Raw genomic sequence first — 25832 nt, forward strand, 5'->3', positions numbered from 1 at the left:
GAAAATGTACTGTCTAACAGGGTGTCATATTGACACCATGTCTCTTTTTCAAATGAGACCCGTACAATACAAAACACACATATCAATATAAAACACAATAAAATACTAAATGACAAAACATGATCATAAAAAACAAACACAATATTCACTTAGAGCATTCCCTACTAATGTTTTAAATTAATACAGCTCATAATATCTGCGGAACTATCTCGCTCACATTTGGAATGATATGAATGAATGGAGCCACACCAACAGTAAGGGTGGTCTTTTAATTATATTAAGTGTTGCATTCCCCCTAGTGAAAAGTGTTACATTTTGCTAGTGAACTGCAGTGCACTAGACAATAAGATACTGTTGTAGGCACCATACTGTAAACATGGCCATGGATTCTGTGGTGTTTAGAAAAGATGAATGACAACACACAGTCTTAGCCAAGGCTGGAAGGATACTGTAAGCAGACCTCGGATCAAATAGTATTCGAAATCTTTCAAATCCTTTGAAAGTTTGCTCTAACCTGCTTGGAGGCGATTGTGACTATTCTATTGGTTCCATTATGCCAGGCAAGCTGAATCAAGCCCAGCTAAAGTATCTGAAATGATTACAAATAGTACTTGAACCCAGGTCTGACTGTCAGGCCTTCAGGTAGGCCACCTGCAACAATGCTCTTTATTGTCTGAGACATGAGCTCATCTTTCAGAAGCTGTGTAGTGGTGAACATGTGTTGAACTACACTTGCTTCTACCCACAGACCCTAAATCCAATTTACACGCATAGGTTAGAGGTCAGGGGTCACAGGTCATGTCACTCACAACAAGTCACCCACAGGGGAAATTACCTCTGGAGATTCCTGGGGTACTGGTACCCAGCTTTCGAATCAATTTCAATTAAGTTAACTCAGGGCATAAACTGACATTCTAAACGTAATTGACCAAAACCCTAATGGTAACTCCAGATGATCTTTAAGTCGTTTACATTCCTCTAATCTTGAAATCCACAACTAGATCTTTAACTTTATTTAACTTTACATTTATATATTTATTTTTCATCAGAGATTAACATTCCTCCAATGTGGAATTAAACAGAAATTCCAAATGGAATTGACCTCAAAACTGGTACATCCAGTTGACTTGATCCTTTGGTCATTGTCAAAGGACATTTTGCTGATGTGGGACAAAGTGCATCAGCTCTCTTCCCTAATTCTTAAAACAATGTGTGTAAAAAGGACTTATCATTATCATAAACCTTTGGGTTACTGAGTATGATATTAGTATAGTGAATGCTAATGAAATTGAAAAAAGATTCCAGGATAATGGGGGTAGTCATTTTCTCTCATTGAAATGTTTCACAGGGCTATGGTCTTGGGGAGAGCGGTGCGTGAAATTGAGACCGTAAACTACCAAATGAAATAAGGCCATTTTTGTTTGTTTTTACCTTAAGGTTTGGAAATACCACACACACAACACATTTGTTATGACTATTTGTTGGTGTTTTTAAAATACTATGTTTGATTTATTGTGAGTGTTCTTTTTCATTTGGGTTTAGTGAGTTTTCCGTTTGTCTTTGTGCCAAGGTATCTTAAAGGGACACACACACATGGATTTTTCTGAAGTTATTATTTTGTGAGTTTTAATAATTGAACATATGAATTCTTTTGATAAGACATATACTGGAAACTTACTGGAACCCTGGGATATGAAATGTATGAAATGTTTGACTGTTTTTTATTAATTAGTCTAATATAGTAAGAAACACTTATTTGAAGGGTTTGTATGACCTCTGACCTCTGTCCTGACTTTCCTGTGTGGTTTGATCACCCTCACTGGAAAGCCATTTGGATAATTCATTTAAGGTCATTTGTAATACTGATTTGAAGGTCATTTGTAATATTGATAATTATGATGAAGTTTATAGTTCTTAGCCATATTTGTGATTAGGACCACTGTGAAGAAGGAGAGGGCATTGCCTTTGACTAAGGGTAGGCTGTCTTAAGTCTATTTTACTATGACCGTATGGGTACAATTATTTTTCTTCATGGAGATATTAAGGGTAGTTATGCTAATTCGATTTTGATATTTGAAAATATTTGTTTTATTTTTTAACCAGTACTTTTTATTTTTTTATTTACACATTACTCACATTGGGAGTCATGTGTCAAAATGATGGGGGAGGTACTAGTCCTCTGAGGTTTTAGATTTAAGTTTACACACCTTGAGTGATACAGTTGAAGTCGGAAGTTTACATACACCTTAGCCAAATACATTTAAACTCAGTTTTTCACAATTCCTGACATTTAATCCTAGTAGAAATTCCCTGTTTTAGGTCAGTTAGGATCACCACTTTATTTAAAAAATGTGAAATGTCAGAATAATAGTAGAGAGAATGATTTTATTTCTTTCATCACATTCCCAGTGGGTCAGAGTTTACATACACTCAATTAGTATTTGGTAGCATTGCCTTTAAATTGTTTAACTTGGGTAAAACGTTTCGGGTAGCCTTCCACAAGCTTCCCACAATAAGTTGGGTGAATTTTGGCCCATTCCTCCTGACACAGCTGGTGTAACTGTGTCAGGTTTGTAGGCCTCCTTGCTCGCAAACGCTTTTCAGTTCTGCCCACAAATGTTCTATAGGTTTGAGGTCAGGGCTTTGTGACGCCCATTCCAATACCTTGACTTTGTTGTCTTAAGCCATTTTGCCACAACTTTGGAAGTATGCTTGGGGTCATTGTCCATTTGGAAGACCCATTTATACCAAGCTTTAACTTCCTGACTAATGTCTTGAGATGTTGCTTCAATATATCCACATAATTTTCCAGCCTCATGATGCCATCTATTTTGAGAAGTGCACCAGTCCCTTCTGCAGCAAAGCACCCCCACAACATGATGCTACCACCCCTGTGCTTCACGGTTGGGATGGTGTTCTTCGGCTTGCAAGCCTCCCCCTTTTTCCTCCTCACCCTTTTTCCTCCAAACCAACAGTTCTATTTTTGTTTCATCAGACCAGAGGACATTTCTCCAAAAAGTACGATCTTTGTCCCCATGTGCAGTTGCAAACCGTAGTCTGGCTTTTTTATGGAGGTTTTGGAGCAGTTGCTTTTTCCTTGCTGAGCGGCCTTTCAGGTTATGTCGATACAGGACTCGTTTTACTGTGGATATAGATACTTTTGTACCTGTTTCCTCCAGCATCTTCACAAGGTCCTTTGCTGTTGTTCTGTGATTGAGTTGCACTTTTAGCACCAAAGTATGTTCATCTCTAGGAGACAGAACACGTCTTCTTCCTGAGCGGTATGACGGCTACGTGGTCACATGGTGTTTATACTTGCATATTATTGTTTGTACAGATGAACATGGTACCTTCAGACATTTGGAAATTGCTCCCAAGGATGAACCAGACTTGTGGAGGTCCACATTTTTTTTCTGAGGTCTTTGCTGATTTCTTTTGATTTTCCCATTTTCCCACTGATTTTGAAGGTAAGCCTTGAAATACATCCACAGCCATGACATCATTTTCTGGAATTTTCCAAGCTGTTTAAAGGCATAGTCAACTTAGTGTATGTAAACTTCTGACCCACTGGAATTGTGATACAGTGAATTATAAGTGAAATAATCTGTCTGTAAACAATTGTTGGGAAAATTACTTGTGTCATGCACAAAGTAGATGTCCTAACCGACTTGCCAAAACTATAGTTTGTTAATAAGAAATTTGTGGAGCGGTTGAAAAACGAGTTTTAATGACTCCAACCTAAGTGTATGTAAACTTCTGACTTCAACTGTATGTACGAGTGTATTGAGTGATATGTGAAGAAGTGTATTGCTGTGTTGCTTGTGTTGTTTGTTCTGTTCGTTTTGATATAAATCTCACCAGATTAGGTCTGATGGATTGTTGGCATTTCTCCCGATGAACTAAACTGTTGTTCTGATCTGTCCTCTCTTGAGGTTATCATGAAAGGTGACGTCAGTCGGTGTCTTAATGCATGGAAGAGATAATTGGACCAAACAGTGTGTGTACCTCAAAACCCCCTCTAACGGGCTGAAGAAGAGTGACAAATGTGTTCAATACAGCCCCGTCGGCGCCACTTCTATTGTTTACTGAGAGACCTGAGAGAGCCAGCAACCGGTGTACAGCATCCAATCTAAGCTGTTTTTCCTCTCAGGAGTGTGACAGGAGTCCATGTGGAGTGAGCATGGGGAGAAATCTGTTCCAATCTTCTCTTATGTCGCTGGTATACTGGTTGACAAATGGACAAGACATAAAGGTGGTGGTGGCTCAGGTGAGACATTGAAATTGGGACATTATCATGGGCCATCCACTCTACACACTGCTAAAATTATAGTCATTTAGATTTAGAATATATTAGAACACTGATATGTAATTATAATCATGATAAGAAAGTTAATACTAGAATTATAGGATAATTATACTGTATTTTAATATAAATGTACATTCTGCCAATGTCGATGTGTGTTAAATTGAGGGTTTTAAGTGATTGGTCCTATCACTGAGCAATGTCATTCTACATTTTGGTTGGATAATGAATTGGGTTCTAATTATGATTTGATTTGGAAACTGAATGATTTTTAAAACTGAAGGATTGATTTGAGTTTAGTATGTTAATAACTATATGAGTGAAGCAATTAGTGTATTTGGGATTGATTGTTTTGATTGCTGTTGTGAGCTAAAGATGTTGACACTATTCCCAGCATACCCTGGTGAATGGAGAGGGTGAACTCTGATCCGGAGGGTGAAACTGATCCTAATATTTTATCTATAGGCATTGCCTTATAAATAGTGGAATCATGAAGCTTGTCTTGGGTCTTGTTCATTAGGCACCAACGTAATACATTTGACTTAAACCAGAAGCCACTACCTGGATTTGTCCAACAAGATTTTAGTGTCTGGGAAAAAAAATAGTTATTTCCACCTTGCTGATCCATTAGAGTGTGATAGAAAACGAAAGCTTATTTTAATAAACTCCATTGTTGCATGCACTGCATTATGCATTAAACATTAGATTTTCACTGTCTATTAAGATATAGCCTTGAATCATATAACCTGCATGCAGGTGTCTGTGTATCAGGACCTCCCCAGACACATTGTGTTGGAGGTTGAAACGGGAGACAGGCTGAGCCGGTGCTATAGCAGCCTGTCACATGCAGGAATCCATGCAATGAATTATTGCTTTCATGCTTCTTGTTTTATGAAGAATGTATGCATTTTCTACAAGTGAATTAATGTTCTTAAATCTTGTAATTTTCTTTTAAGTTGAGAGGACTCTCAACATTGGGGAATGTGAGATAAATTACAAGATTATGTTATAATACTGTTATTGCATCAAATGGTTGTTTTACGCAACAGAATAAGGGGTTGTTAGAACACTCATCTGTGTGTGTTTTACTGAGGATGGGCCTCTGGAAGATTTAACACTGACAGAAGACAATGGATTGGTGATAAACCTAACAAGACGACATTCCATAGCATGAATAGTGTCTGTGTGCCTGACTGGAAGGTACCAGGGAGAGATGGCTCGGGGCCAGACCCTGGTCTCTACACAATGATAATTTTTTTTTTTTTTTTTACAGCAGATACAGTCTGCTGTGAATTTTAAGTATCTTTCATACAAATCTTAACCCTGTGACCCATTCCATACATCTGTTGTTTGTCATGTAGACTGATGGAGGTGTATTTTGGCTATAAAATACCTTTGTACCTTTGTCTCGGGGCTCTCAACGAATCATCTGAGGGTGATTCGTCGACCAGCCATCATTATCGTAGCTCACTCAATCGATTCACTTTATATGTGTGTGATGTATTGACCCTTTTTAATAAGAGAATACAGATTTAGTTTAAGTATAACTCTGAATTGTGTGATAAGTTTGTCTCTCCTCATTTGATAGTAAAGAAATTAACTACCACAAAAGTCACATATGAGGCCACAGGCCATCGCTCAAATGAGCAACATCGCTTCTAAACTTACAATTTTCTTGTGGGATCCATTTACCAAAGTTAAACTGTATATATTTAACACTGACCTTTGACATACTGTTTAGAAGAGTTGGGGTCATTTCAATTTCCTCATTTAAAAGCAATACTTCCTGACTTGACTTGAAATGGAATTGATCCCACCCTGTCAAAATGTGTGTGTTTTAGTGACCTTTGACATACAGTTTAGTGAGACATCTGTTCTGTCCTGATCTGTAAGATTCTGTATTGTAGCCTACCTGCACAGGTCAGGACTGAAGATGTACAGTCTCTCCTTCTTGGACAGCAGGGGATGGAAGGCACTGCCATCTGTACCGTTGATCATGTTACTCTGCTCAGACGTCCACAGACTCAGTTTGCTGAAACACAAAATGTATTTCTAAATGTAACTTGATTAATAAAGAAAAAATATACATGTACATCTTTATAATACCTATTAAATACAAATCACCATCTAGCCCAATGCTTGATTGTTTAGGCTTGTGTGACTTATCAATCAACATATTAAAGAAAGCTAATCAAAATGTGTGCTTTATCTAATCAAAGGGGGAAGGAAAAGGTGCTGCATGATACATACTGGCAGGTCTGTTATTACATTAGAAGAAAGCTGACAGGAAGCCTTCATTGAGACCTTTCCAACTGGGCTAAGTACTAGGATGTGTCAAGCACACAGCAGCTCTGTGCTCTGTGTTCTGGTTTCTGGCTAGGCTAGGGACCTCTGGGGAGTCTCTATCTCTGGTGCTGCAGTCTGCATTCCAAATGGCCATAGGGGCTCTGGTCAAAAGTAGTGCACTACATAGGGAACATTGTGCCATTTGGGTCATAACCCTGTCCCCCTGAGGTTGAAGCAACTGTTGGGTAGAGCTCAGAGACAGGATTGTGTCGAGGCACAGATCTGGGGAAGGGTACCAAAAAATGTTTGCATCATTAAAGGTCCCCAAGAACACAGTGGCCTCCATCATTCTTAAAAGGAAGAAGTTTGGAACCAGCAAGACTCTTCCTAGAGCTGGCTGCCCAGCCAAACTGAGCCATCGGGGGAGAACAGCCTTGCTCAGGGAGGTGACCAAGAACCCGATGGTCACTCTGACAGAGCTCCAAAGTTCCTCTGTGGAGATGGGAGAACCTTCCAGAAGGACAACCATCTCTAAAGCACTCCACCAATCAGGCCTTTATAGTAGAGTGGCCAGACAAAGCCTGGACTTGAACCCTGTCTAACAACTCTGGAAAGACCTGAAAATAGCTGTGCAGCGACGCTCTCCATCCAACCTGACAGAGCTTGAGAGTATCTGCAGAGAAGAATGGGATAAACTCCCCAAATATGGCCAAAATGTTTCAGTACCTTTCTCCTTTAAATCTGGCTATCCTGCCATAGTCCATGAAGTCTGCCTCCCCGGTATGGTAAACAAATTCACCATCATTGCTTCCATTTTTCTACAGAGTGGAAAAGAGAAGGAAAATCATTCTAAAAGGCCATTAATATTTATTATAGTAATATTTTATATTCAGGTGAAAGTGGCAACCACCAGCAGACAACAGGTATCAAGGACCATAGACAGTTTATATTGTTCTTTACAGAAAGGGTTGAGTGTGTCAGATGTTGTATTTTGTATTCACTCCCTGACCTACCTTATACATGAGGCCAAAGTACTCGTCGATCTCAGGGTTCATGGGGTGTATGCGGGACAGCAGAGGGTCCTTGAAGCCCCACAAAAGCTCGTTGACGGAGTGCGTCATGAACATGCCCACATGCAGGGAGTTCATCCAGATAGACACCATAGAACTCTTCCAGAAGCTATCCTTTACCTTGTTCATCACAGCTTGAGCAGAGGAGAGAGAGAGAGAGAGAGGGGGGGGGGTAATGGAGAGGGTTGGGAGAGATTACTTATTGTCAAACACAACGACCAAAAAACAACACAACTACTTAAAATAACAACAAGAAAAAAGAGAAAACAAAGAAAAATTAAGAAATGAATGGTATGCTTAAACTTAGGAGCTGTTAAACCTCTACATACACAACACTAAACATGATGGTTGGCTTTAGAAGAGAAAAATAAGAGCTCATAACAGTGTAAACACACACACACACACACACTTTTACTCACCACAGCTGGGATGTTGATGGTTGTGATCATGTCTATGTCAGGATCACCCACTGACCTCTCTGGCAGAAACACAAAGGTCTTGGATTGGTAGGCAGCGACCCTGGTCCCATTCTCTAAAAAGGTCACGTTCTCCTTGGGCCTGTACTCCCTGGGACAGAGGAGACATGGGGAAAGTCAATATCTCCCTCCCCTCCTGGAGGATCTGAGCCCTAGGACCATGCCTCAGGACTACCTGGCCTGATGACTCCTTGCTGTCCCCAGTCCACCTGGTCATGATTCTACTCCAGTTTTAACTGTTCTGCCTGCCGCTATGGAACACTCGACCTCTGAATGACCCTGCTGTTCGTTTGAACGTTTGAACATCTTGAAGAAAAATCTGGCCTTTATGGCCATGTACTATCTCCACAGCCAGAAGAGGACTGGCCACCCCTCAAAGCCTAGTACCTCTCTAGGTTTCTTCCTAGGTTCCTGGCCACTGTGTTTCTACATCTACATTGTTTGCTGTTTGGGTTTTTAGTCTGGGTTTCTGTATAGCACTTTGTGACCTCTGCTGAATGTAACAGGGCTTAATAAATACATTTGATTGATTGAATATCATTGAATATCAGAGATTCAGATAAAGAAACTGTAGGCTTATATAAAACAATTTCTGTATGGAACTTGCTTAGTGCACAGGGGCATTGTTACTGCTGAAACATGAAAAGGTCTTCCCCAAACTGTTGCCACAAAGTTGGATGCACAGAATCATCTAGAATGTTATTGTATGCTGCATCGTTAAAATTTCCCTTCACTTGAACTAATGAGCCTGAATCATAAAAAACAGCCCAGACCATTATTCCTCCTCCACCAAACTTTACAGTTGGCACTATGCATTGGGACAGGTAGTGTTCTCCTGGCATCCACCAAACCCATATTTGTCTGTCAAACTGCCAAGCATTGGCTGGAGTGGTGTAAAGCTCACCGCCATTGGACTCTGGAGCAGTGGAAACGCATTCACTGGAGTGAGGAATCATGCTTCACCATCTGGCAGTTTCCAAACTCCTGATTGCGATCAAATGTCAAAGCAACTTGACAAAGCAACCTCCAAACTAATACCAGTAACAATAAAAACATCAAACAAGGTGGGGTATGGTGTGTCAATGACAAACACTGCGGGTCACTAGTTTATATAGTGTCAAAGGACACACACATAGGTCTCCCTAGGAGAGGGGGTGACCTCAAATATTTATTGTTAAAACAAGAGGCTGCCTGGATCTTTAATTTAAAGACCCTTGCTCCCTTTGGTCTCAACGTACAGTACACCATTCCTGTTATTATTGTGATTTTGCTATTCATTGTAAATGTTTGTAGGCCTATGTAGCCAAATTGTATCTATGATCGTAGGCTATCATTCATGTTTTTTGTATTTATTTTTATATCTAAGAATTAACCAATGATATCAGGCCACACCCTGCCATTATTAGACACCTTTGAGACTATATAAACTAGTCACCCGCAGTGTTTGGCATTATACCCTGATGAAGACAGCTTGTCTGTCGAAACGTTGGATATATGTTATTAAATTGAGCTCCTAGAGTGTGGGTCTCTCTTTTTCTTTTACAAAAACTGACAGACCTTACTTTTTTCAATCTTTACTAACGACATGCCACTGGCATGTAAAGCTGGCATGTCTATGTATGCGGATGACTCAACACTTTACATGTCAGCTATTACAGAAACTGAAATGGAACAAATCATTCACTAAACCCTAAACCTCAACTAAATCTTGTAATGAATAATGTGGACATTGAGCAAGTTGAGGTGACTAAGCTGCTTGGAGTAACCCTGGATTGTAAACTGTCATGGTCAAAACATATTGATACAACAGTAGCTAAGACGGGGAGAAGTCTGTCCATAATAAAGTGTTGCTCTGCCTTCTTACTATCAACAAGGCAGGTCCTACAGGCCCTAAATATGTCACACCTGGACTACTGTTCAGTGGTGTGGTCAGGTGCCACAAAGAGGGAGAATTGCGATTTGCTCAGAACAGGGCAGCACGGCTAACCCTTGGATGTACACAGAGAGCTAACATAACTATTATGAATGTCAATCTCTCCTGGTGTAACGGCTCTCATCGGAATGAGTGGACAAAAGCGCAGCGTGGAAAGTGTTCATGATTTTATTGATCAAAGAAACACTCTAACAAAGTAACAAAACGAAAGCGAACAGTTCTGTCAGGTAAACAGATACTAAACAGAAAATAACTACCCACAAAATACAGGTGGGGAAAAGGCTGCCTAAGTATGATTCCCAATCAGAGACAACGATAGACAGCTGCCTCTGATTGAGAACCACACTCGGCCAAAAACAAAGAAATAGAAAACATAGAATGCCCACCCCAAATCACACCCTGACCTAACCAAATAGAGAAATAAAACGGCTCTCTAGGGTCAGGGCGTGACACATGGCTCAAAGTGGAGGAGAGATTGACTTCATCACTACTTGTATTTTTATGAGAGTTATTGACATGTTAAATGCACTGAGCTGTCTGTTTGAACTACTGCCACACACCTCAGACACCCATGCATACCCCACAAGACATGCCACCAGAAGACATGACAGCAGATCAGACTGTGGGAGGCGCACAATACTACATAGAGCCATGACTACATGGAACTCTATTCCACATCAAGTAACTCATGCAAGCAGTAAAATTTGATTTAAAAAACAGATACAAATAAACCTTATGGAACAGCGGGGACTGTGAAGAGACACAAACACATGCACAGACACACACGATAGCATACGCACTATACACACACGTACACATGAATTTTGTGTTGTAGATATGTGGTAGTAGAGTGCAAACACTTAATGTGTTGTGAAATCTGTTGTGAATGTATTGTAATGTTTTTAAAATTGTACTACTGCCTTAATTTTGCTGTACCTCAGGAAGAGTAGCTCAGCTAATGGGGATCCATAATAAATACAAATACAAATCTCACCATCTGTTATCATCGGCAGCTCTAATGTGAGAAACATCTTTGTTCCCAATGCAAAAACATTGTGTTATCCTGAGGCTCGGACACAGGCTGCTTCCTATCGTTTTACGCCATAACATGGGGGCTGTCGCTGTCGTAGTCCATGTGGGATCTAATGACATTGGGATGGCTAGCTCAGAACAGCTGAAACAGGATTTTAAATAACTGTTTGGAACTCTGAAAGACCAACAAGCATCTAATTATTTCAGGCCCAGTGCCCAACCATAAATAATCAGCATTATCATCATACTGCATGTAACCAGTTTGTTTTAGCCCACGTACCAGCTCTAGGCATCGGCCCATTTGTACAGTTCTAGACAATATATCTACATGTGGACATTCTGGTAATATCTGAAACTTGGCTAATTAAGACTGTGCCGGATACTGATGTGTCTTTGACTGTTTATAATGTTTTTAAATCCAATGGAGTTGACAGAGGTGGAGATGTCTCCATATTTACAAACGACAACTTAAAAGTGTCTGTATCTCTCTCTTGTTAACAATGACGAATTTATACTAGTGGGAATTTGTCGCCCTCCCTCTGCCTCAACATGTGCTCTTAGCCGATAGTCTGACTTGCAATCTAACTATGCCAAATCCTAATTATTAATTTTGGGTGATCCTAATCTGGATTGGTTGATGCCAGCTTTCGATAGGCTGACATATATCTGCATTGAGCTAAATCTAACTCATGATAACTGAACCAACCCGCCCTAACTTGAACCTTTTACTGCAGTGGGCTAAATCAGGGTCACACAGAATGATTCTTGGTAGACTTAAACAAATATATTTTGAAACAAAAGTATACACCTCACACAAAGGGGCGCGTGCCATATGGGGGGGGGGGGGGGGGRGGGCTTTAGGACGATTCTAAGGGCCTGTGACTGACAGGGGCCTTAAAAAAATATTAGAACATTAGGAAAAAAAAAATCAATATTAAATTATTAACCTATCATCATTAATATAATATTTGATTTACAATGTACTAATAAAATGAACGGTTTATTTACATGCAATGGTTCGGTCCTGCCCCCAAACCATGCGCGAACGATACTTGCTAGCAGTGAATTGCGAGTGAGGAGTGCCGGTGGAGCATCATGTCTCAGTTTCCTAAGGAAAAATCTGGCTACCAAAAATGAAAAGAAAGAAAAGAAAGACAGGAGAGAAAAAAGAAAGGGCTACAGTATGCCAATTTTTCTCAAAGAAAGGTGGGTGTAGTCCGTGAGTGGTGGAAATTAACCTGTTAGCTTAGTCCATAGTGAAATAGGCTACTTTTGCTCCCCTAACATTAGTTACTTAATATCTTCACAGATCTGGGTGTTTATATTTCGCTCCTCTTTTTGCCGACATTTAATCAACGCAGGCAAACTTTTAGCAAGCTATTCATACTAAATCAGTTGTCCCTGCCCCTGCCTTGTGCCATGCCCAACAGGTGCAGCTTCAGGCTCACCAGCCCTGTCTCCCCATCCCCATATCCCTGAACCAGCCCTACTCCCAACTGAAGGAGGTGAGCAGCATTGTGTTGAATGACATGTCATTTGGCATAATTGCAGGGGGTCCGTGGGAATACATTTTTTTATTATTATGAAAAAAAGTAAAATGATTAAATCCTCTTCAATGATAAGAATTCAAACACTGTAATTATTTGTCCACATGATGATCATTATATGAAACAAAAACAACCAATAGTCTATTGGATGCTGGACAGTTTGAAGCATTTAGTGACAGCCAAAGTTAAAATAATACCTTCAAGTCATATGGCCAAGGTATGGCTCCATGGCTTTGATGCAGACTGAAATATGGTTGTTTACTGACATCTAGTGGTGGTGATATGCAACTGCAGGTAATTTGGGTCAATATTCTGCAGGATTCAGTGCTGTTTAATTTTTTCTGTGGTGCATGCAGTTAATTTAAGTCAACAAAATGGTTGTAACTGAAATGTTGGTTATGATATTATTACAAATGGTATTATAACATAGGATATATATTATCATATGCGTCATCTACACTCTACAGAGCCAGGACCCTCTTCAAGTGATATAGTTTTGTCAGGGAGGAGTGTGGAAGTGGATGAAGAGGTGAAAGACAGTGCCGGCAGTACCAATGCAGATGATGTGGATGGAGAAAATGAGAGACTGTGCACAGAAAGAGACAGACAAAGTGATGATGTTGAAAAACAAGCTGATCAGTGACTTTGCTAGCAAGAAGGCTTGGCGCTGGGCTCTTGGTGAGTAAGGCTGAGCAAGGGCCAGTGATAACTGTTAAATGGTATGGCTATGGATATTGGATCACTATACACATAATGCCCACAGGCTGAGAACAAGACTGAGAACAGACTGAGAACAATATATGTCTCAAAGTAATGGCTGGATTGCCATAAAATGTGTTGTGCACAATCAAGACCCCAAGTGGAAGGAACCTTGATTTGGTGACCACTTGACCTTTCCTCTAGCGCCACTATCAGGCCTTTTCATTTTGACCCAAAACGTTTGGCCCAAGTTAAACAATTTAAAGTCAATGCTACCAAATACTAATTGAGTATATGTAAACTTCTGACCCACTGGGAATGTGATGAAAGAAATGCAAGCTGAAATAAATAATTCTCTCTACTATCATTCTGACATTTCACATTCCTAAAATATAGTGGTTAAAATATAATATAACATAAGAATGTGAAATGTCAGAATAATAGTAGAGAGAATTATTTATTTCAGCTTGCATTTCTTTCATCACATTCCCTGCTCAAAGGTTGTCTGAAATAGGCCTATATTGGTTCAAAAACTACAGTATCTAGCTTACTGACGGTATCAAATCTAGTTCCTCAATATTACGAAAGGTGTGCTGCATGGGTCGATTTTGGGCCCTGTTCTCTTCAGTATGTATATAAATAATATTGGTCTATCTGTTAAAACCTCTAACATTCATCTCCACACGGATGATTCAGTTACAGTATTTACTCCTGTGCCCCCTCAGTACAGCAGGCCATTTATGACCTTCAGCATGGTTTTAACTCAATTCAAAAATTGCTTACTGATCTTATTAAAATAGTGCTAAATGCTTATTAAAGCATGTTTATGTTGTTCTCTCGGTCTTGTAATATTGACCCTGTGAACCTACATATTTGCACACAAATTAAGCAAGTTCCCCAATATAAGTACTTGGCGATAAGCTCTCTTTTAAAACACACATTGAAAAACAAAAAGGCTGAGAATTAAGATTGCTTAGATAGAGTCAAGGATATGTTTTGTATAATTCTACAAAGTCCTAGTAAAAACGTAGGCCTATAGCCTATTTTCGTTTCCCTTACAATAAAAACATGACAGTGTAATTAATTTGATCAACTTTATTTGTAGATTCGATTAGTTTTAGACTCATAGTAATTATTAATAAAGTCCAGTTACAGCTTCTTTTGAAAAGTAGAAACGAAAAGATGATAATAATAATATAATCAGCCAGGTGCAGGTGAAATTATTTGCTGTATTCATAAACAAAAGCACCAGTGTATGAACAAGTTGCCAATGGTCACATTTCTGCTTCCACGAGTCTCAAAACCACAGTCTCAGACAGTCACCGCTGGCCTGGTTGATTTTCCCCCCAGAAATGCAAAGCAATTGAGCAAGTACTTGGTTTCGACATCGGCGGACCAAAACTTAACTGAAGTCACGTGCACCATTATCAGTTTCTATCTGGTTTCTGGCGCCCTATCATCCATTGACTACAGAAGAGCATATTTAAGTTTTTTGTTTATTATGTTACTAGTTTTTGCTTATAGCAGCCAAATAAATGTTGCCGTGCGAATGGTCATGTGCTGAATGCATGGACAGCACGGATATGAGCAGTGTAAAATACAAACATTTAGGAAAAGTCAGGGAAGGAGCAGGACATAGCTTTCTTGGTGGGCAGATATGTTCCCCTTAAAAAAACGTCTCTAGTTTGGGCAAACTTTAAACTTATAAAGGCTTCATAATGGCTTCATAAAGGCTTTATAAGCACCACATAAATGCTTCACATATCATTTATAAGCAATGTCATACTACATAAAGGGTGATTTAAAATATCAGTATAGCTGGTGCTTTGCCTACATATAGCTGTAGGTGTATGAGCCAACCTGAGCGATAAACTAGAACTTCATACATCATTCAAAAAGTCTTTATGAACACCACATCAATTCATCACAAATCCTACCTGTATGTGTAAGGGCCAACCTGAGAGACGAAAGGCTTGGCTCCAGCCAGGAACTCGTCTGGGTTGGTGACGTTAAAAAAGAAGTACTGCATGAAGATGGGAGGAGGAGGGTTCTTCCATGTCTCAAACACACGGCTGCCCTCTGTCAGAGTTATCTCCTGAAAGATACAAACATAGAACCAATCAATCAAATGTATTTTATAAAGCCCATTTTACATCAGTTGTCAATTTGAATATGAAGAATGCTGAATTATGTGGTCTGTTTTGTGCACATCAACTTCTGTGTTGCCTGCTCTTTGGTGTTTAGGCCGGTGAGAACATGGTGCAGTTGAAGTCGGAAGTTTACATACACTTAGGTTGGAGTCATTAAAACTCGTTTTTCAACCGCTCCACAAATTTCTTATTAAAACTTCTTCTTAATAGGGAGCGCTGTTTTCACTTTGGGAAAAAATCGTGCGCAAATTAAACGGCCTCGTACTCTGTTCTAGATCATACAATATGCATATTATTATTACTATTGGATAGAAAACACTCTGAAGATTCTAAAACTGTTTGAATTATATCTGTGAGTAAAACAGAACTCATTTGGCAGCAAACTTCCCAACAGGAAGTGAAAATTCTGAAAATGGGGCTCTGTGTCAGGGCCTGCCTATTCAACTGGCTTATATTTATGGATCTGTATGCAATTCATACGCCTTCCACTAGATGTCAACAGGCAGTGGAAGGTGGAATGGGGTGTCTAGCTTGATGTGAGACCGCATGAGAGCTTTTGGAGTGACAGGTCCGCTCTTTTGTCAGTATTCAACTGCGCACCAGGGAACCTCATATTGTCTTCTGAAAAGCGTTAGGTATACACGACGAAATGCTCCGGCTCTGATTTTATTGGATACATATGAGAAAAACATCATAAAGTAGGATTTTCAACCGAGTTTGACCAGTTCATTCAACGTTTATTGGGAATTTGGGAATTTTTCGTTCCAGGCGCAAAGATTTCTTGGACATGTGCCCTCCACATGGCTAGCCAAAGTTGCTAATTCGACAGAAGAAATGGACATTCTAAAACAAAACAACGATTTATTCTGGAACTAGGACTCCTTGCACAACATTCTGATGGAGATCATCAAAAGTAAGAGAATATTTATGATGTTATTTCGTATTTTTGTGGTTTGTGTTGGCTCCAACAAGGCGGAGAATTGGTGAGCGCTGTCTCACAATATTGCATGCTGTATGTTGTACTAAAGTTATTTTTTTAAATCTAACACAGCGGTTGCATTAAGAACCAGTGTATCTTTCATTTGCTATACAACATGTATTTTTTAGTAAAGTTTATGATGATTTTTTTGGTTAGATTACGTGACTGTCCAAAATTTCTCCGGACCATTTGGTGGATCATAGCAACGTATTCACAATGTAAAACCAGGATTTGTAGCTCTAAATATGCACATTTTCGAACAAAACATAAATGTATTGTATAACATAATGTTATAAGACTGTCATCTGATGAAGTTGTTCAAAGGTTAGTGATTCATTTTATCTCTATTTGTGGGTTTTGTGAAAGCTATCTTTACGGTGAATAAATGGCGTTGTGTGTTTGGCTATTGTGGTGAGCTAATATAAATATATATTGTGTTTTCGCTGTAAAACACTTAAAAAATCGGAAATATTGGTTGGATTCACAAGATGTTTATCTTTCATTTGCTGTACAACATGTATTTTTCATAAATGTTTTATGATGAGTATTTAGGTATTTCACGTTGCTCTCTGTAATTATTCTGGCTGTTTTGGTGCTATTTGTGATGGTGGCTGCAATGTAAAAATACGATTTGTAGCTCTAAATATGCAAATTTCCGAACAAAACATAATTCTATTGTATAATAAGACTGTCATCTGATGAAATTTTTCAAAGGTTAGTGATTAATTTTATCTCTATTTGTGGGTTTTGTGAAAGCTACCTTTGTGGTGGAAACATGGTGAAAACATGGCGTTGTGTGTTTGGCTATTGTGGTGAGCTAATATAAATATATATTGTGTTTTCACTGTAAAATATAAAAAAAAATGGAAATGATGGCTGGATTCACAAGATGTTTATCTTTCATTTGCTGTATTGGACTTGTGATTTCATGAAATTATATTATATGATATCCCTGTCGCGTTAGGCTAGGCTATGCTAGTCAGCTTTTTTGATGAGGAGGATCCGGGATCCGGGAGGGTGACTCGCCAGAGGTTTCTTATTAATGATAGTAAAGACACGACAATGTCCTAACCGACTTGCCTAAACTATAGTTTGTTAACTTCTAGTTGCACACAATCCCGGATCCGGGAGCACCCCCATCAGTAAAAAAGCTGACTAGCATAGCCTAGCATAGCGTCACAAGTAAATACTAGCATCTAAATATCATTAAATCACAAGTCCAAGACACCAGATGAAAGATACACATCTGTGAATCCAGCCATCATTTCTGATTTTTAAAATGTTTTACAGGGAAGACACAATATGTAAATCTATTAGCTAACCACGATAGCAAAAGACACAACTTTTTTTTCCCACCATTTTTTTCCTGCATAGGTAGCTATCACAATTTCGACCAAATAAAGATATAAATAGCCACTAACCAAGAAACAACTTCATCAGATGACAGTCTGATAACATATTTATTGTATAGCATATGTTTTGTTAGAAAAATGTGCATACAGTTCCCTCCCGGATCCCGGAAATATGCACATTTTCGAACAAAACCTATATGCATTGTGTAATATGATGTTACAGGACTGTCATCTGATGAAGTATATCAAGGTTAGTCAAAAATTATATATCTTTTGCTGGATTGTTACAATCGCTAACCTTTGCTACTGGTAAACGGCTTATGTTTCCGGCTATTGTGGTAAGCTAATATAATGCTAAATTGTGTTTTCGCTGTAAAACACTTAAAAAATCTGAAATATTGGCTGGATTCACAAGATGTTGGTCTTTCATTTGCTGTACGCTGTGTATTTTTCAGAAATGTTTTATGATGAGTATTTAGGTATTTGACGTTGGTCTCTGTAATTATTCTGGCTGCTTCGGCACTATTTCAGATTGCAGCTGCAATGTAGAACTGTGATTTATACCTGAAATATGCAAATTTTTCTAAAAAAACATATGCTATACAATAAATATGTTATCAGACTGTCATCTGATGAAGTTGTTTCTTGGTTAGTGGCTATATATATCTTTATTTGGTCGAAATTGTAATAGCTACAAATTAATGGCGAAATATTAGTCTAAACAATTTCGACAGAAATACGAATTAACATCATAAATTGTTCCTACTATTTGATGAGCTTCCATCAGAATCTTGTACAAGTTGTCATTTGTCCAGAATAATCGTTGCTCGGTTGTAGAAGGTCGTCTTCAACTGTGTAATTAACAGCAAACGTTAGCCATGAGGCGCAGATGTGTCCAACTCAGCATAACGCAGAACAAAGAAAATACCGAAAATCGCAATATACTGATTTAAATCAAATCAAATCAAATTTTATTTGTCACATACACATGGTTAGCAGATGTTAATGCGAGTGTAGCGAAATGCTTGTGCTTCTAGTTCCGACAATGCAGTAATAACCACCAAGTAATCTAACCTAACAATTCCACAACTACTACCTTATACACACAAGTGTAAAGGGATAAAGAATATGTACATAAAGATATATTGAATGAGTGGTGGTACAGAACGGCATGGCAAGATGCAGTAGATGGTATAGAGTACGGTATATACATATGAGATGAGTACTGTAGGGTATGTAAACATAAAGTGGCATAGTTTAAAGTGCTAGTGGTACATGTATTACATAAAGATGGCAAGATGCAGTAGATGATATAGAGTACAGTATATACATATTGAGATGGGTAATGTAGGGTATGTAAACATTATATTAATGGCATTGTTAAAGTGGCTAGTGGTACATTTTTACATAATTTCCATCAATTCCCATTTTTAAAGTGGCTGGAGTTGAGTCAGTATGTTGGCAGCGGCCGCTAAATGTTAGTGGTGGCTGTTTAACAGTCTGATGGCCTTGAGATAGAAGCTGTTTTTCAGTCTCTCGGTCCCTGCTTTGATGCACCTGTACTGACCTCGCCTTCTGGATGATAGCGGGTGAACAGGCAGTGGCTTGGGTGGTTGTTGTCCTTGATGATCTTTATGGCCTTCCTGTGACATCGGGTGGTGTAGGTGTCCTGGAGGGCAGGTAGTTGCCCCCGGTGATGCGTTCTGCAGACCTCACTACCCTCTGGAGAGCCTTACGGTTGTGGGCGGAGCAGTTGCCGTACCAGGCGGTGATACAGCCCGACAGGATGCTCTCGATTGTGCATCTGTAGAAGTTTGTGAGTGCTTTTGGTGACAAGCCGAATTTCTTCAGCCTCCTGAGGTTGAAGAGGCGCTGCTGCGCCTTCTTCACAACGCTGTCTGTGTGGGTGGACCAATTCAGTTGTCCGTGATGTGTACACCGAGGAACTTAAAACTTTCCACCTTCTCCACTACTGACCCGTCGATGTGGATAGGGGGGTGCTCCCTCTGCTGTTTCCTGAAGTTCACAATCATCTCCTTTGTTTTGTTACGTTGGAGTGTGAGGTTATTTTTCTGACACCACACTCCGAGGGCCCTCACCTCCTCCCTGTAGGCCGTCTCGTCGTTGTTGGTAATCAAGCCTACCACTGTAGTGTCATCCGCAAACTTGATGATTGAGTTGGAGGCGTGCATGGCCACGCAGTCGTGGGTGAACAGGGAGTACAGGAGAGGGCTCAGAACGCACCCTTGTGGGCCCCAGTGTTGAGGATCAGCGGGGTGGAGATGTTGTTACCTACCCTCACCACCTGGGGGCGGCCCGTCAGGAAGTCCAGGACCCAGTTGCACAGGGCGGGGTCGAGACCCAGGGTCTCGAGCTTGATGACGAGTTTGGAGGGTACTATGGTGTTAAATGCTGAGCTGTAATCGATGAACAGCATTCTCACATGGGTATCCTCTTGTCCAGATGGGTTAGGGCAGTGTGCAGTGTGGTTGCGATTGCGTCGTCTGTGGACCTATTGGGTCGGTAAGCAAATTGGAGTGGGTCCTAGGGCAGCGGTGGGCAAAGTCAAATGGAACGGAGGCCAAATAAACAAATTTAGCTTACCAAGCCCGAGGGCCGACTGTTCGAATGTCTCATTGAAATGTTTTTAAGATTGACGCGATAAGATCTAGTGAACCTAATTGAACCTACTGAAAACCTAACAATACTATTCCAATATGTTCAGATAAATAAAAGCAATATTTCTTATGGCTTGTCAGTAACTTAATTTTTCAAACAGACACAAAAGACAAATTTCCTTATATAAAAATCCCATAAACATTGAAACATTAATGAAAGAAACCGTATTCAAGGCACCACTGATGATAAGCTGTCAGCTCACCCTGTCGCCGTTTCTCCTCTTTGCATTCTTTCCCGTATCTTCAGCCAACCAGTCGCTCCTGTGTCCACACATCGCAGGTGCTCCGTCGGTTGTCAAAACCCACGAGTTTTTCCCAAGGCAGCTCCCATCTCATTTACACATCTTGGACACCTCTTCATACAAATCATTGCCCCGTAGTTTGGGCCATGCATAGGACGTAAAAGCCAAAAACTCCTCTGTCACGCCTTAGCTGGAGTCACTCCGGATGAAAATTGACAACTGGCAATGTCAGAATGTCGGTGCTCTCAGCCACAGCCAAGGATATGCAATGGAAAAATTCTTTTCCCGTTTTCACAAGCTGCTCTTTTAGATTGATGGACAAACTGGTCTACTCTCTCGCAATGGTGTTTCTGCTCCAGACATCAGCATTTAAAAAAAAGAGTTGGCCTTTTCTGGGCAAACGTCGTCACAAACTTTAATCATGCAGTTTTTGATGAAATCCCCCTCCGTAAAGGGCCGGGCTGATTTAGGCGACTCTTCTGCCAAAATAAAACTGGCCTTGACAGCAGCCTGGCCTTGTGATTTGGCTTTTGAACAGAGGCCTGTCGAGATTTGAATGGCCTCGTTTTAAATGTCCTCTGACCTTTTGAGCTTTGTTTTCCATTCCATATTCTTGTTTTTGTCCGCTGTGTTTCGTTTCAGAATGTCGTCTCAGATTATACTCTTTCAGTACCGCCAACACTTTATCCACACAGAAGCACCACAGGTTTTCCAGCTACTCCGTGAACATATTACTCCGACTACCACCTTGTTTGAAAACCCCCGGTTCTCAGTGTCCACCTTCCGTTTGCCATTTTTTGATGGCGGTATCTGAAAGTTAATTTTACTGTGATGGCTGTACGGACTGCTGTGCCAATAAATATTGAAATGAAAGCAGCCACTTGACTCGTGCGGCACCGATTGCATTGTGGGAAAAAATGGTAGTAATTGTGCGTGTAAAAAAGATCTGCGGGCTGCCGGGCTTTGCTGCGTCTGCGGGCCGGTTCTAATAATAAATCAAGATCAATCCCAGGGGGCCGTAAAAAAACTTCTCGCGGCCCGGATGGGGCCCGCGGGCCTTGACTCTGACATATGTGGTCTCTAGGGTGTCCGGTAGGGTGAGTGATATGGTCCTTGACTAGTCTCTCAAAAGCACTTCATGATGACGCGAAGTGAGTGCTACGGGCGGTAGTCGTTTAGCTCAGTTACCTTAGCTTTCTTGGGAACAGAACAAATGGTGGCCCTCTGAAGCATGTGGAACAGCAGGACTGGAAAGGATTGATTGAATATGTCCGTAAACACACCAGCCAGCTGGTCTGCGCATGCTCTGAGGACGCGGCTGGGAATGCCGTTGGGCCTGAGCCTTGCGAGGGTTAACACGTTTAAATGTTTTACTCACCTCGGCTGCAGTGAAGGAGAGCCCGCAGGTTTTGGTAGCGGGCCGTGTCAGTGGCACTGTATTGTCCTCAAAGCGAGCAAAAAAAGTTATTTAGCCTGTCTGGGAGCAAGACATCCTGGTCCGCGACGGGGCTGGTTTTCTTTTTGTAATCCGTGATTGACTGTAGACCCTGCCACATACCTCTTGTGTCTGAGCTGTTGAATTGCGACTCTATTTTGTCTCTGTACTGGGACTTAGCTTGTTTGATTGCCTTACGGAGAGAATAGCTACACTGTTTGTATTCGGTCATGYTTCCGGTCACCTTGCCCTGGTTAAAAGCAGTGGTTCACGCTTTCAGTTTCACGCGAATGCTGCCGTCAATCCACGGTTTCTGGTTTGGGAATGTTTTAATTGTTGCTGTGGGTACGACATCGTCAATGCACTTYCTAATGAACTCGCTCACCGAATCAGCATATTCGTCAATGTTGTTGTTGGACGCAATACGGAACATATTCCAATCCGCGTGATCGAAGCAGTCTTGAAGCGTGGAWTCAGATTGGTCGGACCAGCGTTGAACAGACCTGAGCGCGGGAGCTTGTTGTTTTAGTTTCTGTTTGTCGGCTGGAAGCAACAAAATGGAGTCGTGGTCAGCTTTTCCGAAAGGRGGGCGGGGGAGGGCCTTATATGCGTCGCGGAAGTTAGTATAACAATGATCCAAGGTTTTACCAGCCCTGGTAGCACAATCGATATGCTGATAGAATTTAGGGAGTTTTGTTTTYAGATTAGCCTTGTTAAAATCCCCAGCTACGATCAATGCAGCCTCAGGGTGTGTGGTTTCCAGTTTACAAAGAGTCAGATAAAGTTCGTTCAGGGCCATCGATGTGTCTTCTTGGGGGGGAATATATACGGCTGTGATTATAATCGAAGAGAATTCCCTTGGTAGATAATGCGGTCGACATTTGATTGTGAGGAGTTCTAGATCAGGTGAACAGAATGACTTGAGTTCCTGTATGTTGTTATGATCACACCACGTCTCGTTGATCATAAGGCATACACCCCCGCCCCTCTTTTTACCAGAAAGATGTATGTTTCGGTCGGCGCGATGCGTGAAGAAACCAGCTGGCTGCACCGACTCCGTTAGCGTCTCTTGAGTTAGCCATGTTTCCGTGAAGCAGAGAACGTTACAATCTCTAATGTCTTTCTGGAATGTTACCCGTGCTCGGAGTTCATCAACCTTATTGTCAAGAGACTGGACATTGGCGAGTAGTATGCTAGGGAGTGGAGCGCGATGTGCCCGTCTCCGAAGCCTGACCAGGAGACCGCTACGTTTGCCCCTTTTACGGGTCGCATAGGGTCGCCGGCTGGGATCAGATCCATTGTATTGGGTGGAAGGCAAAACACTGGATCCGTTTCGGGAAAGTCATATTCCTGGTTGGAACGATGGTGAGTTGACGTTAATCTTATATTCAGTAGTTCCTCCCGACTGTATGTAATGAAACCTAAGATTACCTGGGGTACCAATGTAAGGAATAACACATAAAGAAAACAAAATACTGCATATTTTCCAAGGAACGCGAAGCGAGGCGGCCATCTCGGTCGGCGCCGGAAGTACTGATATAACTGATATAACTGATATAACTCGGTTTAAAATAACTACATTATGATATTTTTAACACATATATCAAATTAAATCAGAGCCGGAGATATCTAACTTATAAAACGAAAGCTTTTCAGAGCGCAATGCAAGACGTCCATCTTGCGTCAGGCCAGACGATGAAAAGACCAGTCCTTCCGTTCCAAGAAGTCTTGTTCGACCTCAGATCTAGCTAGACACCCAATTCCAACTCTCACTGCTTACTGACATCTAGGGGAAGGCGTATGCAGTGCATGTAGACCCATAGATTCGTAGACCCGCAAATTAATAAACTGACCCTGGAACAGAGCCCCCGATTTCAGATTTCTCAGCTCCTGACAGGAAGTTTGCTGCAAAATGAGTTCTGTTTTACTCACAGATATAATTCAAACGGTTTTAGAAACTAGAGAGTCTTTTCTATCCAATAGTAATAATAATATGCATATTGTACGAGCAAGAATTGAGTACGAGGCAGTTTAATTTGGGAACGATTTTTTACAAAGTCGAAATGGCGCCCCCCTATTGAGAAAAGGTTAGGACGTTGGGGCACCAAGGAAAAATATTCAGATTACAAAGTTATCATTTCCTAAAATAACTTTTCAGATATTTTATCTGATCAATTATTCTTCGAATTAATGAATTATTTACTTTACCTCACGTTAGTCTCATTCCAAACGTCGTAAATTGTTGGTTATCTGCACGAACCCATTCTTCACTATGAGTCATCCATACATCAATTGTCTTAAATCATTTATTTATTACTAACTAAGTAAGTCACAGAACTGCACAAACAAACAAACAAACAAATTAAATGTGGTTACAAGAAATGATAGGAGAATCGGCCCTAGTGGGCTAAACCGGCATGGCGGCTTGTTAGACCAAAGGGAAGTGGGGCGGGATAGAGGCAACGTGTATGACCAATTTACTCATCATAAAACATTTCATAAAAATAGACAAAGCATAGCAATGGAAAGACCACGTTCTTGTGATTTCAGACGCATATTTCAGATTTTTAAGCGTTTTCAGCGAAAACACAATAAATCGATAAGTTAGCATACCAACATGTGCAAACGTTACCGAGCATCGATTCCAGCCAAAGAGCGCTATAACGTAATCACCGCCAAATATATTAATTTTTTCACTAACCTTCTCAGAATTCTTCCGATGACACTCCTGTAACATCATTTTACAATTTACATATACAGTTGTTCGAAAAGGTGCATATTTAGCCATACAAAACCGTGGTTACACAATAAAAATACTAGGAAATCAAGCCTCAATATGTCTGACGTCATCTATCAGAGTGATCTAGTTTAATTGAAGCTAATCATATACTTGACTAAAAAATACAGGGTTGACAGAATCGAAAGACAAATTAGTTCTTAATGCAACCGCTGATTTACATTTTTAAAATTATCCTTACTTTTCAATACAGGGTTCGCCAAGTGAAGCTATACCAAACAAAATGGCGAAATATGCGTTTAAAATATTTCGACAGAAACACGATTTATCATATTAAATATTGCTACTTTGAGCTGTTCTTCCATCAGATTTGGGCAATGTATCCTTTCTATGTTATAAACGTCTTTTGGTCGATAGATGTCCTCTGTCCTTCGAAATGTCCACCACCAACGACCGACACCCCAAAACGTGTCCAAAGTTTCAGAGTGCACAACAAATAAATTCCTCAAAATCGCACTAAACGGATATAAATTGCTATAAAACGTCAAATTAACTACATATGATGTTTTTAACAACTATAACGACTGAAAACATGACCGAGAAATATTGCTGGTTAGACAACGATTTGGAACGAGGCAAGTCCGATGGCCTTCACGCTTCAGGCGCACGACAGAGAAGGGCGGTCCCTATACATTTTGTGGTTTTATAATGGCTGGGATTGTGCAATAGACTTCATTCAAAACGTGATGACGTACAGACACCCAGAGGAAGACGTAGGCAGTGTCGGTTTCTTCATAGCATTCACTGTCGCCTTAAAAACAGACTCCAGTCAGGGGTAAAAATTTCTGAAATCTGAACCCTGTCATGAAAAGTGCTGTAGAAATTGTTCTGTACCACTCAGAGACAAAATGGC

The 25832-nt window shown here is 40.4% G+C and overlaps 1 protein-coding gene across 2 annotated transcripts in view; it reads right to left on the minus strand.

Moving 5' to 3' along the window:
- The window catches only part of LOC111961221 (lysosome membrane protein 2), a 99484-nt gene that overhangs the window by 23079 nt on the left and 50573 nt on the right, over positions 1 to 25832 (minus strand). For both annotated transcript variants that reach the window (XM_070440527.1, XM_070440523.1), the window contains exons 2-6: positions 15284 to 15441; positions 8078 to 8226; positions 7603 to 7793; positions 7316 to 7407; positions 6216 to 6335 (exon numbers count right to left, since the gene is read on the minus strand). In XM_070440527.1, coding sequence (XP_070296628.1) covers positions 6216 to 6335; positions 7316 to 7407; positions 7603 to 7793; positions 8078 to 8226; positions 15284 to 15375 — 644 coding nt within the window. In that variant the 5' untranslated portion in view covers positions 15376 to 15441. The remainder of the gene's footprint in view (positions 1 to 6215; positions 6336 to 7315; positions 7408 to 7602; positions 7794 to 8077; positions 8227 to 15283; positions 15442 to 25832) is intronic.

The sequence above is a fragment of the Salvelinus sp. IW2-2015 genome, linkage group LG4q.1:29 (assembly GCF_002910315.2).
Source record: "Salvelinus sp. IW2-2015 linkage group LG4q.1:29, ASM291031v2, whole genome shotgun sequence".
Classification (NCBI taxonomy): Eukaryota; Metazoa; Chordata; class Actinopteri; order Salmoniformes; family Salmonidae; genus Salvelinus; species Salvelinus sp. IW2-2015.